Source organism: Acinonyx jubatus, chromosome A1 (genome assembly GCF_027475565.1).
Source record: "Acinonyx jubatus isolate Ajub_Pintada_27869175 chromosome A1, VMU_Ajub_asm_v1.0, whole genome shotgun sequence".
Classification (NCBI taxonomy): Eukaryota; Metazoa; Chordata; class Mammalia; order Carnivora; family Felidae; genus Acinonyx; species Acinonyx jubatus.
The window spans coordinates 50,441,623-50,460,287 of record NC_069380.1 but is presented as its reverse complement, the minus strand read 5'-3'; the positions used below and the strand labels follow the sequence as shown (position 1 = coordinate 50,460,287).

The 18,665-nt window shown below is 34.5% G+C and overlaps 1 protein-coding gene across 13 annotated transcripts in view; it reads left to right on the top strand.

The window, feature by feature from the left end:
* MYCBP2 (MYC binding protein 2) overlaps positions 1 to 18,665 on the top strand; it is a 281,767-nt gene that overhangs the window by 221,869 nt on the left and 41,233 nt on the right. For all 13 annotated transcript variants that reach the window (XM_053216756.1, XM_053216750.1, XM_027065047.2 and 10 more), the window contains 4 exons: positions 11,107 to 12,750; positions 13,633 to 13,802; positions 14,555 to 14,799; positions 16,781 to 16,948. In XM_053216756.1, coding sequence (XP_053072731.1) covers positions 11,107 to 12,750; positions 13,633 to 13,802; positions 14,555 to 14,799; positions 16,781 to 16,948 — 2,227 coding nt within the window. The remainder of the gene's footprint in view (positions 1 to 11,106; positions 12,751 to 13,632; positions 13,803 to 14,554; positions 14,800 to 16,780; positions 16,949 to 18,665) is intronic.

The following is an 18,665-nucleotide window of genomic DNA, read 5'->3' as shown; positions in this document are numbered from 1 at the left end:
AGTATGCTTATTGTTAAGACTACCTGAGTAAGGTATTCTTTCCTGAACTTCACTGCCATCCATCACACCAGCAGTTCACCTCGCTTTAGAAGATGGCTACAGGGGCACAGAGGGGGCACGCTCTCTCTCTCTCAAAGTAAATAAACTTTAAGAAAAAAAAAACAATAGAAGACGGCTACATACTGAACTTCTCATTACTAATTAGTAAAATGAGAATCACTGTTGTCTTACACATTTGTGATACTAAAAGAAAACATTATGTATAGGGGACTATATATACTAATTTTTTGCTTATATTGATAGTCACTGCTATGTGCTAAACACTGTCTTTAAACACTTTAATACATCCTCACTTAAGATAATGTCTCCATTTTACAAGTAAGGAAACAGAAGCTCGGTAGAAATGGTTTTCCCTAGAAATAACGTAGTAAAATGGTAAAGCCAGAGTGTGAGACTAGTTCTACTGACTACAAAGGCCATGTTTTAAATATTCAGCTTTGCGTACTGAGTAAAGCTGCCAAAACTGGCCTTTGATACATATTTTTAAAATTTCTGCCTACATTTGTCCTGGCACCGAGTCTAGAGTATTAGCTTTGTTTGGGTTGTTTATTTATACTTTATAGTTTAATTTTCAGAATGTAGCATAGTTGGAGAGGAAAAAAAGATTTCCTAAATGTGATAAGTCAAGTTCCCAGTTAAGTATACAAACTCTACATAGACATATATAAACGGCCCCATATGTTAACTTTATTTAGAACCTCTATGAGTGTAATTATCAATAATTCTTTAGTTTTGTTTTCCCAGAGGCATAGCTTTCACTAATCTTTGGAATTGGTACTTATTTTGTTACATGAAAATAATTTGGTACTTTTTTATAGTAGCAAACTTACATATACACACATATTTGAATTTTCCAGTGAAGTAGAATAATTACAGAAATAAAATTACAAATTTTCCTTGTCTTATGTGTGTATAGGTCTGAGGGAGGGAGAGAAGTGTGTATATAGGCTTTTTCTTTACTGTTCTCTAATTTACTTTTTTATTTCCAATTATCAGTAAGATTTTGCAATAGGGTTCTAGTGAACTGAAGTTATGAATGATATCTCTGCCATTATTCTGTAAGAATAATTCACTGCTTATTTTCACTGTCTTTATTCATTCCTTTTAAAGTATCATTTTCTGTCTCATAGCCCCTGACAGGGTCTTACACATCATAGGCATTGGAGGAATATTTATTGGCTCTAGATGACTAAGATTATCACTTTCTTCTGTGTAAACCATGAATTTAAGATCATGTGTTTCTTGTTATTTTATGCTAGGTATTCCAATATTAGAGTATATGTTCAAAGAAGAGGAAGAATGTTTCAGTACTAATTAAAACCACTATAATATGACAATACAAAGTCTAATAATTCTGAGTTTATACTGAGTAATGATAATTAGGAGTTTATACCTAAGCAAGATCCTCCAAAACTGAAAAACTTCCAAATGACTGAGGCATTTAAGATCTACTGTCCAGGAGGCCTAATAGTTTATTTTCATTTTTCTTGTGGAAAAAATGATAATTAAGACAATTTACTATTCTCCCAGACATTTTCAAACATATGTCAAAATAACAGTACTTTCAAGCCCAGATAGGAAACCTCTAGGTTATCTTGCAACAAGTTTTTCTGTTACACCTGTATGCCACATTCTTAAATGAGACAGAACATTTGCTACATGTGACTTAAAATGTCCACTTGAGTATCTGCATGCATATTTATTTAGGCTTGAGAATACCAATATATACTAAAGCACCGTGTTCATTATAGAGATGGAAAGAAGTGATGGAAAGAACTTAAAACTCAGATTTCCCTTCCAGCCTCTCACTGGCTTTATTTAGGTAGGTTATGTGACACAGCTGAGCCCTTTTTACTTCATCCATAAAGCGGGGTGCCCAGTAAATGTTATCACTTGATATCATTATTGCCTTTTGATGCAAGCACTTAACATCTGTTATGCTCCTAGGAAGACTAGAAGAAATCACAGCCTGAGAGCGAGCAGTTTATTCTCAGTGTGGAGGAGTAGCAGGAAGGAATTTGGAAAGGGACAATTGAGGTTTCCTGGCTTCTCCTCAGTTTACATTTTTACAGTATAACTTTATTATTTGTCTTGAGATCGATTCTTCATAGAGTAACACTATGTTGAAATATTAGTATGAATGTTAGTATAGAGGCCAGCTTTGTTTCCAAGACCTAGAGGTCATTTCTGTCCTGCATTATAATCATACCACAGAATTTGTCCATTTGTTTACTTGCCTCCTGTGAAGGTGTGGCATGGATGGAACCTTGGATTTATGTGCCTACTCTTTTCTTCTCTCTTCAAACAGAAGTATCTTATCCTAAAAACCTTTTCGTTTTGTTTTCATTTTTAGCTGTCTTTGTACTACATGAGTGTTATATCCAATACTTAACCTTTTCATGGAATGTTTTGAAGTTATTCTTTCTCAGGCCTAGTATATATACACATCAAATTTTGCTCAGAATTTTCCTTGGTCAGCCATCACAAACTCTGAAATGATATGCTTTTCCTTAATCTTGTATATTCCTTAACCATAGTTACTTGGAATTTACTGTGTATTCAGTAATATGCTGTATGTTTTATGCAGGTGCAGTTTTGTTTAGAAGTCATCTAGACACATGCTGTGTTTGGAGGGTTATCCACCTTAACAGAGTTTCATCATCTTCCTTCCGACTTTCCTATGTAGGTTAATGTTATTTTCTAGTGAAAAGCTTATTTCTGTTTTATCCTTCACTTGGAAATTTTATTCCAGCTTTCATTCTTTTATAATTCATTTAGTTATACTAATATTTATGTGAGTAAATTTTATTTCCTATTCCATTTCTTAAGCTCCCGTAGCATTCACATAATTCCACTTTTCTTCTGATTCCAGATGTACTGATTATGCAGTGATAATTGTTATCTAAAGCTGTCAGTCCAGACAGCTGCTAGCTAAGAGTGTGTAATAATTACTATTACTTTATTTTAAACTCTCCAAAATATTACTAGACAGAAGTGGGAATAATAATTATACTTAATTACATTTATTTTTTATCTGCATTTTGTTCAGTTACTGTCATCTTTTGACTATGTTGAATGTTTATATATTGTCTCAAGAACCAATAAAGTAGTTTTTATTATTTTTAAAAGTAGGTATTTTTAAAATAAATAATTGCCAAATATCAAGTTAGACTTAACCATTTGCTGCCTATTATAGGCATCAATAATGTCAAAAATATCTGATATTCTATTCAGAGCAGAATATAAATGTACAGTGAAATTTAAATCAGGTGAAGAAGGTCAGGAACACTGTCCCTATCATTCTTCTATAAACCCAGTGAAATTTTATAATCCTTGCTTGGGAAAGATCTATAGAATTAGATTTCTTTCTTATATCTTAACAAATACATATACATACACATAAATGTAGGTATATATAAGCATGGACAGAATACAGTGAAATTTGAGCATTGTCATAGATATATTTATAAAACTTTCTCAAGTTCTTTCAAATATCTATGTTAGGATTGCATTCAGTAATTCTAGGACTAAAAAATGTATAACCGCTGTACTGCCTCCTTGATATTGAGAACTAGAAGACCCAAAAAGTAAAAATAGATGAAGTTTATTTCTGCCAGTTATTTGTAGCCTCCTTTGAGATGTTCTGTGGAAAATATTCCATCACTATTACTTCCCCTGTTTGAGTCTCAGGATAGTGACATGGGTGATGTGATTAGACACCTGACCTCCTGAATATAATGTATTTCTACTGCCCTTTCTAATATTCTGTTTAATATTTCTGATCATTGCTTATTGTTGACTTAACATTGAAAAAGAATATATGGGGGCACCTGGGTGGCTCAGTCGGTTAAGTATCCGACTTCGGTGGGGGTCATGATCTCATGGTTCACGAGTTCGAGTCCCACATCAGGCTCTGTGCTGACAACTCAGAGCCTGGAGCCTGCTTCAGATTCTGTGTCTCCCTTTCTCACTGCCCCTCCACCGCTTGCACTCTGTCTCTCTCTCTCAAAAATAAACATTAAAAAAAAGAAAAAGAATATATCTCCCTTTTAAATCTCAGAACTGCAGTTTTGTGTACTGCCACCAGATTGTGACCTATGCCTTGATTTTTCCAGTTTATGTTCCCAGGAGCAAGGTCAAGTTTCTCATATTCACAGCAGAACCACAATTTGTCCTTGTTAAACTGAAATGAGAATGCTTTCCTTATTAAAAATTAAAGTTATATGTTTTTTTTTATTAGTAGCATCTAGGGAGTGATTTTTTAAAATACAATTCACAGTAGACTCTCAAAGTTGCTGTGATCAGAAAATGAACTAAGTAAGTACTCCAGGGAACTTAATAGTTGGGATCCAAAACAAAGAAGACAAAGAATAAATGACATATGAAGAACTTTGTTGTTAATAAAGGGATATTTTATGCCAGATAGACAACATTGACTTCATTGAGTACTGGAGAAAAATCTTGTTTTTTATATTGTTAATATTCTCTTCAGTGAACTGTAATGTACCAAAAAGAATCAAAATTCCACGGAGGTGAATTTGATAATTGTTTGTTTTGCCTATAAAATGAGATTTTAAAAAGAACATGATTATATAGTTTCCAACAAATTGCCTGAAAGTTAATCAATGTTTTTTCTTTTGTTCATAGATACCAATGTATGTCTTAAGGATTGCTTCTCTTTTTAAATTGAAATATGTAAATCTTTTAAAAAGTTAACTATATCAGACTATGTTCAAATATGAGCAAATTTTGTAAAAATTAAATGCGTAGAACAATTGTCTGTCCCAGCTTAATTTCTTTAGGTGTTTAACAGCCTTTTTTAGACTTTCAAAAAATGTTAGGAATTCAATCTTTATAGGCTTTGTAACACAGTGAAGAGACTCCAGAGCTGTTCTGGTTTCAAAACCTCTTCCAGGACTTTGTCCTTAAACCTCAAATATCTTATCCTACAAATGTCCTTGTTTTTCACATTTATGTTTATGGGTGCTTCTAATTATGATAGTATTCTGATTTCTGCTTCTGTGTCCTCCTGCTAAACCCTGTCTTCACAGATTTTGGCAGGCAAGGCACAAGAGTGTATCCTTACATTCGCAGGTTGAATTCCCCTTGAATTAATTCTCCAGTGGAAAGCTGGTACCCTCCTAACTGATATTTTCAGTGAGAGTTGCAGACTTTGTAGTAAATGAGATTTAAATAGCATGAGAATTCCTTTTGCAGCACCTGGTACCTTTGGGTTTTTATAGAGTTCAAAAAGAGGTTTGCTCAAAAACATTAAAAATTTTAACATTTTTTAAAATTTAGGTGAAGATGATTTGAGGGCACGTTTGTCACATTTCTCCATACATTCCTGCTTTTCTCTCTTGAACCCACTCCGAGGGGTCCTTGCCGTTGTCCTTATTCACAGAAATTACTCTAGTCTCTTTTGTTTTGCTAAAGTTCAGTCTTCAGTTCTCAGATCTCATGTTATTGCTGTATCAGCAGTGTGTTGACAGAGTGATGGCTCTTTTTTTCCCTGAAATACCTTCTGCTGGATATTTCCTACCTCATTGACTATTCATTTCTCTTTTCTGCATCCTCCTCTGTTCTGTCTTCCTAGGAATGTCCCAGGGCTTTGTCTCTTCTGGACCCCACTCCCTAACTGGTCCTCTCCAGGCATGGAATGTCACTCAGCATCTGCATGCTTGTGGCTCCCGAGTTCATCACCACTTGACCTAGTATATATTTGCTTGTTGTCTCTCCTTTTACCTGAAGATAAGTTCCATGAGAGCATGGACTTTATATCCATTCATCTCTTTATCTTCAATTTTCAGAATAATGTCTGACATGTAATACATAGCCCATACCTTGCAGGGAGTGACCTCTTGGTTTTTGAGTAGTCCATCTTTAATCTTGGCCACACTAATGAATCAGTCAATTATTACTTTTCCTTTTCGAGAACAGTGTATGTTGTATCCAATTTTTTATTTCACGAACAAGAAAGCTATCCCCTTACTACTTTCTTTCAGCTCAGTTGATTTAATTGCCATGAGTTAAAATTTCAAATAAAATGGATGTTTTTTCAGATTTAGATAGAGCTTTTTTTTTAGCATACAACTTTGAAAAGACTACAATTTAGGGGTTCTATTAATTATTTGAAAAAAAGATAATTTTAAGTACTTCATTTTCTGCATGGTAAAATCATTAATGTGTCTAGCATTTTTCAGTGACTTGTAAATTTTCTTTGCTTTGTTTGTGTTGCAAAACTTTTTATGAAACAAAATTTGGTGTCTCAGTAATAAGCTTTACAGAAAAAACACTAAATATAGGGAGTAGCACTAACATTGCCCACTGAAAATGGACTCAGAAAAGTAGTCAACCCTATATGTTTCCATACATATTGGAAAAATCATAATCGTGTGTCCATACAGAAAACCAGGTGACAGTAGCTATGCTAAACTGTAAGTAATGCTTCTGTATCTCCCACTATTTACAAAAGAAAACAAAATTTACTTATAAACTTTTATTTATAAGTAAATGAGCACCAAAGAAAAGAAAACTGAGTTAAAGAAATATTAGTCTAAAAGAAATGTTCAATTTTGATTTATGAGAGCAATGAGTCTTACTTACCTTTTAATGCATTTTGAGCTATCTTTACTAATTTAAACCAGTTTGACCTTTGTTTTCAGTTTTAATTTTAGAGAAATATAAACCTGTTGAAAAATTTAGCTGAATATGAACTTTTTAATAAGGTGATTCTGCATACCATTTGAAATGCTTTGTTTCTGCTTGTGTTCTCTGCTGAATTTTTTTTCCATTGAATCTGTGCTGCTTCTTTGCCAATGTTTTCCACTATAGAATCTCCATCTCACAACCTTGCTTCTCGTGAGCGCATTTACAAAAATTGTGCTGTAGCTGGGCCTGCCTCTGCTCTCTCATCTCTGTCTCACAAACTCAAGGGTGGGTATGCGTGCATTCACTGATGGGCCATTCGTAATGAACATGGGAGGTTTCAATAAAGAAGTTTTATTAGTTCACCTCAGTCATTTCCATCCCATTCCATTTTTTAAGATTAAAGTTTATCATTTTATTTAAAATTTGATATTTTGGGGTAATTTGTGTTGTGTCTATTCAGTATTATAGTATTAATTATCCTAATTGTCATGCATGTTTATTATATCTATAGGTTGAATATTTACTTTTATTTAATTTCAAACCTGTATAAGATCTTTAAAAATAAAAAGGTATATAGAAAGAAATGCCTGATTTGGGGAGTTGTAAAGTCATTATCAAAACAAGATGTTATCTACACATAAGGCATAAAGCACATTGTGATCTGTAAGAACATAGTATCTTACGTGACAGGTTTAGTCTTAAACCCCTTTTTCTGTTATGGAATGTTAAAATCATTTTCTATTTAAGTTTTTTATGCAAAACACTTTGATAATTAAGTTGAAGTTTTTTAGTTTAACTTAGTTATCAGGATAGATATATAGATATATAGATATCAACCTACCTGTCCTGTCTGGCATCGAGTCTTCCTTATAGTATTTTCTTAGTTACCATGACAATTGATAAAATTTCAGGCAGTTTAAAAATATGCTTTTGGTTCATTACAAAACTACAGGTGCCTACTCTTATTTTTGTCTCAAACTAATATTTAATTAAACTCAAAATTCTGTATTTTAAGAAAATTTTATCAAGTTGTTTTTTGCACCAGTGGTTAATGTATTGCATAAGTTTTTCAAGTAATTTTCCTTTTTCCTAGAAATGGGTAAAACATTTTTATGTTTCTCCTTTGTACAGTTAATAGTGATAGTATGTAGTCTCATAGAATAATAAATAGGATTATAGTCCCTGATCTCTACAGTATATAGTGTTGTCAAACCTGATATATATTATGGCATAGCACAATGTACTATTTTAGTTATAGTATGGTAACATAACCTGATGATTCATGATTTGGGCATGAAAAAATTATAAACGGCATTAATGAGTAAATACATGTTAAATGTTTTTAACATGTTTACTAATTTGTTTGAATGTGCTAAATTTCCATCCTGTCTTTTATTATTTTTCTACAGAATTCCATTGAGGTTAAGCAATTTTTGCCTGTTATCACTTAAACTTACATATGATAACTACAATCATTAAACTAAATTTAGTGATGAGTGTAAGTTATCATGTGTGCTCTAAAGATTTTTAGATTGACTTGTTTATATTTATTGATCTTTGAAGCAACCACAACATGACAATTTTTAGTAATACAACATGCTACAAAATGGTTTTTTGGGTTTTTTTTAATTTCTTTATTTAAATTTAAGTTATTTAACATACAGTATAGTGTTGGTTTTAGGAATAGAACCCAGTGATCCAAAATGTTTTAAACCCAAATGAAGAAGATAAACATTAATGAGTTAGCACATGGTTCTACACACTTAACAAACCTGACATTTTATTTTAAAAATATATGAAATCTATTTTGAAAAATAAGTTTTTCAAGAGGAGTTATTTATAATTTGGCAATTAACAATTCAGGAAGAAATAATTCTGCATTATTTATGCACTTGGACTCCCAAAAGGTATTCAGATATCACCACTTAGAGATCTTAAGAAAATATTCACCATCACTAGAGGCATAGAGATGAAGTATATAGGTGCCTGTACTCCAACCCTCTCTATATAGCAGACATTTTTTGCCAACATATGACGAGTGGTGTTCCTGATATTCGTAAGATTTCATTGTTCGGCCAGCCACAGAGATTTCGCTTTATGAGGAATTGCACACCATTGATTTAGAAAGCAAACCTCTTTCAATTCATGAATTGATCTCTTAGAGGACTGGAAAATGTAAAAGATTTACTGGCTACTATTTGTCTAGATTTACTGATCTTTATGGTTCAGCTTCTGAAATAAATGTGATGGTGAAAGCACTTCCAGCTGTCAGATTAATAACAACAACAAAAAATAGGACCCCAAACATCACACATTAAAAATTAGTGGAAAGGACTAGACTGATGTTTAATTCTACCAAATACAGTGTATTTGTTTATAAAACTTCTCTGGATCTATTTCTGGATCAATAAGATGAGCAGCAGTTTATTAAACTACTTTTGTACAGTTTGAGAGTAATTATTTATCAGGATTGTTACACCTTTTTATCTGTGCTCTAGGTCCTAAGACAGTATCAGTATCTAGGATTTTTTTTCTATATTGTGATTTTTTTCCATGACTTTTCCCTCAAATTAGCCCAATCTCTTATACTGCTTTTATAAAAAGAACATATACTACATATGATAAATGAAATTCATGATAGAATGATAAGGAACTTAAGAAACTGAGGAGCATTATATTTAGTATAGTTATTTTTATTCATCCAAAGAATGAAAATAATTACTGTGAACACTGACATGTTGCAGTTAAACTAAGTATATTCAGTTTATTAATATGCCCTAGATAGGCTGCCACACTTCATGGTCTTACTACAGAATTACTTGACTTGTAAGCATCTGATTCTCACACCACAGTGGCTAGTTACCTTTGCCCTGTGGCCTCAGGAGTCCTAATTGCAAAAAGTGGATTTTCAGAGGATCTGAAATTTGGGAATAGCAGAAGAAAAAAGTATTTATTGAGCATATGCTATATTCCAGGACCTGTTCTTAACATTGTATCAATGGAGAGTAACAGACAAAAATACCACTCCTTAACGGACCTTCCATTAGAAGGGCAGATTCTGTGGCAATATTGCCTTGACCTATACTAGAAACACATGTGTGCACTTGCACGTGTGTGCGCATACACACACACAGGCCAGCCAAAAAACATTTTCCTACATATCCAAATTTGTTTGCATCCCTTTTTCAAAAGAAAAGAGAGAGAAAGAAATACCTACAATAAAACCAGTTAAGAGAACCATCTCAATTTACTAGGTAGCCTTTTTCAAAAAATAAAAATACTTCTAGCAAGGTTTATGGATTTTCAGTTTTTAATACCACTTGAATCGCTTTAATCAGATTACTTTTCTTCTGACAACTAATTAATATTACGTGCATTAAAGGTAGAAGTTTTTACTTCAGGGAAGAAAGGTAACGTTGTAGGGTGACTACTTACTGGTGACAAAGAAAACCTGGCTCTGATGCCTCAAAGCAAAGTATGAGGAAGGAGACACATTGCGTGAGGGCAGAATGCCAGAAACAAATGGCGACCCTGTAGAAATAGTGCTTTGCCTAGGAAAGAGGGAATGTTTTTATCTGGTTGTTGTTGTTTTTTTTTTTCTGTTTTCCTGATTCCTTGTTTCAAGGTCCCATGATTCAGACTTGTAGTACTGATTCTGAGGATCCTCCCATTTCTTTTTTTTTTCCAAAAGGACACAAACTCTTGAGTTCTAACCAGCTAAGCTTAATGAACTAAATAAACTTTTAGGATATAATCTGTTTATAAGCAATAGACTGCCTGAACTGTATGTAATTAAATAATAAGTTTCAGGCCTTCGTGTATCATAAGTTCTAATCCATAAGTTCCGATTGGAGGGTTTTCTAAGCAGCTCTTTATTAGCCTAATTGTATTTGTGTACTTGAAAATAATAAATGTATCTATATGAGTTCAGTTTTGCAATTCAGTAAGACCTATACCATCACCCTAATAAGGATGTGAGATAGGACTCTGCTGGAAATTTAGCTTGACTACTTTATATTGAAAAATACATAGGTTTTCTTAATTTCTTATTCCAAAAAAAAAATAGTTGTGTTTTCTTTCTAGTCTGTCCCTGAATTTAAATTCAAATTATTATACCAGGGCTGAGATTCAGATATGGAATTCATACTGATGTATAGGTTTTATTTATTCAGTCTGTTGTGCATCCATGAAAATAGTTTTTGGTGGCAATGATTGTATAATGATGCAATAGAAATTTTATGAGAAACATTTTCCCTTCTTCCTTTATTCCTCAAGTATTTTTGTGTATGACAACATGAATTTTTTATTCATGCTATGCTTTTATTTCAGTGTTTAGTGGCTAAATTTTAAGTTACGATTTTATTAACAAGTTTCACTATGAAATGGACCATACAGGTGACCGAGGAACTATCTCAACATCTTCTAGACCACTCTCTACATCAGGAAAATCAGAACTGTCCTCCAAACACAGCAGATCACTTAAACCTGATGGACGTATGAGCCGAACTACTGCTGATCAGAAGAAGCCAAGGAGTACAGAAGGCTTATCAGCTAGTGAATCCCTTATGTTGAAATCTGATGCTGCAAAGTTGAGGTCAGACTCTCATAGCAGGTCCTTGTCCCCCAACCATAATACCTTGCAGACACTAAAATCTGATGGGAGGGTGTCTTCTAGCTTTAGAGCTGAATCTCCAGGACCAGGTTCTCGGTCATCATCTCCTAAGCCAAAGACTCTCCCAGCCAATAGGTCTAGCCCATCTGGTGCTAGTTCTCCGCGCTCCTCCTCACCACATGATAAAAATCTACCTCAAAAAAGCACTGCTCCTGTTAAGACTAAACTTGATCCTCCTCGGGAACGTTCCAAATCAGACTCTTACACACTTGACCCAGATACCCTACGCAAGAAGAAAATGCCCCTCACAGAACCGTTAAGGGGACGATCAACATCACCAAAACCAAAACCAGTACCAAAGGATTCTAAAGATTCCCCAGGAACCGAAAATAGAGCTCCTTCTCCTCACGTGGTACAAGAAAACCTTCACAGTGAGGTGGTCGAAGTCTGCACTTCAAGTACTTTAAAAACAAATAGTCTAACGGATAGCACCTGTGATGAAGGTAGTGAATTTAAGAGTGTTGATGAAGGTTCAAATAAAGTTCATTTCAGCATAGGAAAAGCACCACTGAAAGATGAACAGGAAATGAGAGCATCCCCCAAAATAAGTCGAAAGTGTGCTAACAGGCACACCAGGCCCAAAAAGGAAAAGTCCAGCTTTCTCTTCAAAGGGGATGGAGCCAAACCTTTAGAGCCAGCCAAGCAAGCCATGTCCCCTTCCGTAGCCGAGTGTGCCAGAGCAGTCTTTGCCTCTTTCCTGTGGCATGAAGGCATAGTACACGATGCAATGGCTTGTTCTTCTTTCTTAAAATTTAATCCTGAACTTTCCAAAGAACATGCTCCTATAAGAAATAGTTTAAACAGCCAACAGCCTACAGAAGAAAAGGAAACCAAATTAAAAAATAGACATTCATTGGAAATATCATCTGCACTGAATATGTTTAATATTGCACCTCATGGACCAGATATATCTAAAATGGGTAGTATCAACAAAAATAAGGTGTTGTCTATGCTTAAAGAACCACCTCTGCATGAAAAATGTGAGGATGGGAAAACCGAAGCCACTTTCGAAATGTCCATGCATCACCCAATGAAGTCCAAATCTCCTCTTCCTTTGACTTTACAACATTTAGTGGCTTTTTGGGAAGACATCTCTTTGGCTACTATCAAAGCAGCTTCCCAGAATATGATTTTTCCAAGTCCTGGTTCTTGTGCAGTCCTTAAAAAGAAAGAGTGTGAAAAAGAGAATAAGAAGGCCAAAAAAGACAAAAAGAAAAAGGAAAAGACAGAAGTTCGGCCCAGGGGTAATTTGTTTGGTGAGATGGCCCAGCTGGCAGTCGGAGGACCAGAGAAAGACACCATCTGTGAGCTGTGTGGAGAATCCCATCCATACCCCGTTACCTATCACATGCGACAGGCTCACCCAGGTAAACAGTATTACTGAATATATATTACAAGTACTTTGTGTAAAAAAATGAACTGAATAACTTCTAACTTGAGCTGCTCTATAACTTATGTTAAAGTACAGGGAAACTTCAAAGTGCATTACCAATATCGGTGTTGAGGAAAACAGCTAAAGAAATTGTAAGAGTAAGGTGGTAATTTAGTGCAATTGCATTTTAATGTATCCCATTCGGAAACACTTGATTTTTTTAATGCTTTATATGTGACCCAAAGGGTGCTATTAAGGTGTCTCACACAAAAGAAATAATGACATGTCCATACACATAGGAAATATCCCAGTATTAGGTCTCCTTCAATTTTAGTATTTTCCTAATAAAAATTGCAAATTATATTAGATTATACTAATTTCCTCGAGCATTTTCCTATAGAAGTGATCTCAACTATTAAATCAGAAGACTGTATTTTAGATAAATACAAGGATTTCTATAACACTTGATGACTATTCCAAAATTCACCTATTAGGAGTTTGGTTAAACCTTTTTTCTTTTTACATATTACACCTGAAATGTTTTATAAAATACAAGGTTCCTTAAAATATATCATTCTTACAGAATATCTTATATTTATTTTGTCCAATTTTCTTGGCATATGTCAGTAAGCCTAAATGTACCCACATCTTAAATTTCTTTTCATCTACCTGTATAGAGTGTCTCCAGTATTTTAGGTACTGTTTAATCATTTTTTGCCAACGCTATTTTTCTGATGCAGTTAACAGCCTGGGGGGAAAAAAAAGTGAGATACCTGCTTCAATATTTTGCTTACTTTGAGAAGGTGAATCTGTCATTCATATATAAGTGTCAGATTGTTAAGGGAACTTAAAGTGTTAATTTTGCTCTTGTTTGAAGGTTGTGGCCGGTATGCTGGTGGACAAGGTTACAATAGCATTGGGCATTTTTGTGGAGGATGGGCCGGTAACTGTGGTGATGGTGGCATAGGAGGAAGCACTTGGTATCTAGTCTGTGATCGCTGTAGAGAAAAATACCTCCGTGAAAAACAGGCTGCTGCAAGGGAGAAGGTATTTTTATTTGGTTCTGACGATACTATTAATGATAAGAAAATCTTGTAAAAATCGTACAAGATAATCTTTTAATTATCGTACTATATCAGATAATTCTACCTAGTTGATATTAAAGATCAGCTTTTATAATAGGAATGATATACAATTCTAATATTTGTACTAGGTTAGCTATTTTTAATTACAAAAATAAATTGTATCTTGGCATATGTCAAGATATGCATATGCATATGCAGCACATATGCCTTATTTGTAATTGTTTTCCATGTTTATTATTAATTATCTATTACTCTACACATATGCATTTCTTTTCCATTTCACCTTTATCTCTCTGAACCCTTTTCCTTTTCCTCTCTTTACCCCCTCTCTTTTTCTTAATCCTTAAGTATACTGTAGGTCTCATGGAAACTAGAAGCACACCCAAGTAAAAATTTGCAGAACACACACACACACACACACACACACACACACACACTTACTCTTTTTTAAAAAAAAATAATTACATTTAGATTTTACTAGTTAGGTTTTCTTGATTTCCCAAGGAAAGAAAAGAAATAGTTTGTGTTTGAAATAAAAGTTGCAGACAGTTCAAGAAAAGCTTACAGTGAATGTTCTTTTTGGTAATCACTATTATTATTTTAAAATAGGTCTATAAGTGTTTAATAATTTTTATTAGAAACTCAAAATATTTAGGTTAAGAAATTGAAAATTTGAATATGATTTGAATACTACAACAAATTTTTCTTCGCCAGGTCAAACAGTCCAGGAGGAAGCCAATGCAAGTCAAGACTCCTCGTGCCTTGCCCACCATGGAAGCTCACCAAGTGATTAAAGCAAACGCGCTGTTCCTGCTGTCCCTGAGCAGCGCCGCAGAGCCAAGCATTCTGTGTTACCATCCTGCAAAGCCATTTCAGTCTCAGCTTCCCAGCGTGAAGGAGGGCATTTCTGAAGATCTTCCTGTTAAAATGCCTTGTCTCTACTTGCAGACATTAGCTAGGTAATATAACTTGGTGGTTGGTTTTCTTTTTTTTTTAATCACTTGGGATTAATAGCCATTGTTGATTAATACCCTGCTCTGAATACCCACACTGCATTATCTATTGTATACAATAAAGAGACCACCAGGAATTTATTTTCGGAATTGCCTTGACCAACATACGACTGGTAGGGTACACACTTTATGGTAGTAAGTATTTAAAAAAAAAAATGTATGTACTATATCAATTTGTATTATCAATACAAAATATGTCTTAGGAAATACGACTTTAGCTGTCTTTTACTTTTTGGTAAGCTGACTTCAGTCTGTTACTAGTTGGGAATGTTAAAGTGGAAAGAAACAATTTGCTCTCAAAATCTTTCATTGTTTACATTATTCATTCTGTTAGCATTTAAATGTTAGTTAGCTGGGTATCAGCTTTGTGCTAGACTTTGAAGACACCAAGATGAATGTAATAAAATCCTGACTCCCGTGTGCTCACACTCTGTGGAAAGACAGACCTACATGTAAAGAAAACATTCAAAATATTTTGTGAGGAGTACTATAATAGAAGTATGAAGAGATGCTGTTAGAGCATAAAAGAGGGAGACTACCTGAATCTTCCCAAGGAGATCGGGAAAGGTCTCCCAGAGGATCTGACACTGTAGCTGTCTTAAAAGATAAATAGAAATCCATCAAGTAGGTGATGGAGGACAGCGACTCCTCAGAGTAAAACACATGTGTGAAGACACACATGAAATAGCATTACACATTTAAGGAATCAGAGGCTGGTTAAAGCATTGGCCACTAGGAGAAACAGATGAAATACCCTAGAAGTGGTTACCTAAGACTAGGTAATATGGGGCTGTGTAGCCCATACTAAAGTTGGATTTTATCCCATGAACAAGAAGAACAGTTAAGGAATATCAAACAGGGAAATATATGAACTTATTTGCAGTTAGACTATCACTCTGCTTCAAACATGGAAACTTCATAAAGGGCATGACTGAAGGTGGAGAGAAGCCTGTTGTATACCATTTCCTATATTGGACTTGAGTTGTATGACCTATACTTCCATACATTATATCCTGACATTGTAAATGGCCTTTCATATACGAGGTTTGGGTTTTTTTTCAACAGCTGATGAATGAAGATTTCTACAAATTGCCTACAGGAATGGCTTGCTAACCAACAGTTCCATTTTTGGCAGTGTTGCCCTCTCCATAGCAAAATTATACCGGGGTGTTTTTTTTTTTTAATTTTGTAATTACTATTTTAACAAAATGAATGAAAAACAAAATGAGGATGTGAGACTTGAGCTTCAGTCAGACCACTTAGTAGACTAGGTCAACAACTCGTTCCAGTTTGAAAAGGAAAGAACCAAATTGTAAAACATGTAAAAAACCAAAAATGCCATTTTACCATAATTATGGATTTTATATTTTTAGCCCTCTGGGAAATGGACACCCACAACCCACCCCCACCCCCCGATGTAACATTTCTTGGGTCTAATTTTTCTCAAATTTGACTCTTACATATCTTCCTACCAAAAACGTGACTGACTGTATTTCAGTAGCCCATTCAAGAAACATGAGCCTGAACCAAGGCAACGATGATGGAGTCAGCAGAGAGGAAGCCTAGTAATCATAGGCATGAATGACTGGTCACAGTTGAGCACTAGGCCTACCACAGTACCAAGGTACTTTGGCCTAGGCACCTGGATAGTTAGTTGGTGGGATCATTCATCAAGATACCAGAGGTTGGAAAGTTCTCAAAAGGAAAGAAAATGAGTTCAATTTTGGATTTGACCTATTTGTGGCACCTAGAATATATATGTGTGAAATTGTCCGACTTTTATTTCCTCCTACTTATATCTATAATTATTTTAATACTTTACCCTTATAGAATTACATGTGCTACTTTTCTTTTATGAAAGAGATTAAAAATGAAAAATATCTATGGTGCCATCATACTTGAAGTTACTGGGTTTAATTTAATGCAGGCATCATCACGAAAACTTTGTGGGCTATCAAGATGACAACCTGTTCCAGGATGAAATGAGATATCTACGTTCAACATCTGTACCTGCCCCATACATATCCGTAACACCTGATGCAAGTCCTAATGTGTTTGAAGAGCCAGAGAGCAATATGAAATCTATGCCACCAAGGTATTTCACTTCTCTCCTCTCTGTTGAATAGCCAGTGTTTGGTGGTGGGAGAAAGACTGAACTAGAAAAGAATGCTTTAGAAGTTCTTTTATATATCTGTCCATCTCAAGAAAGACATTAAGTCAGCTCTGCTAACTATTCGAGCAGTAAGAAAAAGCATACATACATGAATGAGGCATAGTCCTTGACAGCAGAGGCAGACTAGTTGGAGAGAAAAGATCAACTAAATGAAGTAAAAAGTTCCATTATATATTGTATCATGTAGTGCCGTAGTAAGTCAGACTAGAGAAAGGTCACTTTGAGGCAGTGCCTTTAGGTTTCACGGAAGAGGTAGCACCAAAAATAGATCTTGAACTTCCTGGATTATTGCATACAGTGTTCTCCTCCCCCTCACTTAGCTATGGTAGCATCAGTGTAAAGACCCTCCTGAAAACTGACTAGAAGCATCTAAATATAATGCAGAGGAAATTCGGGTACCACCGCAACTTTTTGGAGGAGGAACCATGTGATAAAAATGCAAGGATAGTCTCACAGTGTCAACTGAGAAGCTGATAAATTTAGTCAAAGATTTCCACTAACTGTATGAAGTTGGATTGTGTTAGCAATTATTATGGGGAAAAAAGATGGATAAAAGAAATACTTGATAGGAAAAATCAGCGTGGCTAACTGAAAAAGGATAAGTTTAGTATAGCATCAAGATATCAGGAATGAGTAATTGCAAACACATTATTATTGGAAAGGAAGACATTTGCTGAAGGAAGAAAGAATATGCTTATTAAGATATGCCACTGTGTTAACACTATATGGTTGTGAATATAAACTAATATAGTGGATATTTTAATACACACAATAGAACTTATATATCCAAATGAATATATTTTCCACTGAAAATACTTGTAATATTTCCCTCCAACTGTGTGGATTATTCATCAGAGGTTTTTTTTTAGCTGCTTTTGAAGTTTTCTCCAAAGAGTACAGTATAGCCTTTTATATCTATAAAGATAATAAAGTATCTCTAAAGGATATAGATTTTTTTTAAGAGTTAGAAACCATTTTGAGACTAGTGGATAAATGTGATTCGTTGGGTTATTATTACTCTTTAGGATCAAAATCAAGTGGCGTAAACTTCTAGGTAAAGACAATGAAATGAAGGTTCCATGTATCTTAGACTATCATAGAATATTCTGTGTATCGTAGAATATCATAGTCAAAGTAAATTCCTTTAGCATAGAAGCCCTAGTATCATCACTAGTGTCACAGAAGAAAGTGGAAATCTAGGGAATCCTATTTCCCAGAGCTCCATGCTGAAGCAAAGCAACAATCTAAGGTGCCAGGGAATGCTGCACAGAAATGGGATAAACATGCACTCAGTGGGATGGTTCCTGGTATAGAGGATGCAATAAAATCTCAAGTTATCTCTGGGAGAGAAAAAAAAATTGGTATCAAATAGTGTGGAAAAGGAAGTCTCGGGAAATCCACCGATACTTTATCAGAACAAACAGAAGACCTAGACAGATCTGCCCCCTTAAAATATTACCAAAAGTAAAATAGATAGTATGTAATGAAAGTCAGATGAAGAACCCAATCTGAAAGAAAACTCTCTCAAGGAAAAAAAAGAACATTTCTGTAAGTACTCTAGTACCGAGAAACGTGATAATGACATAAGTTTAATGAAACAGTATGAGAATGAGATAAAAAGCAGAATGAGTAAAAAGGA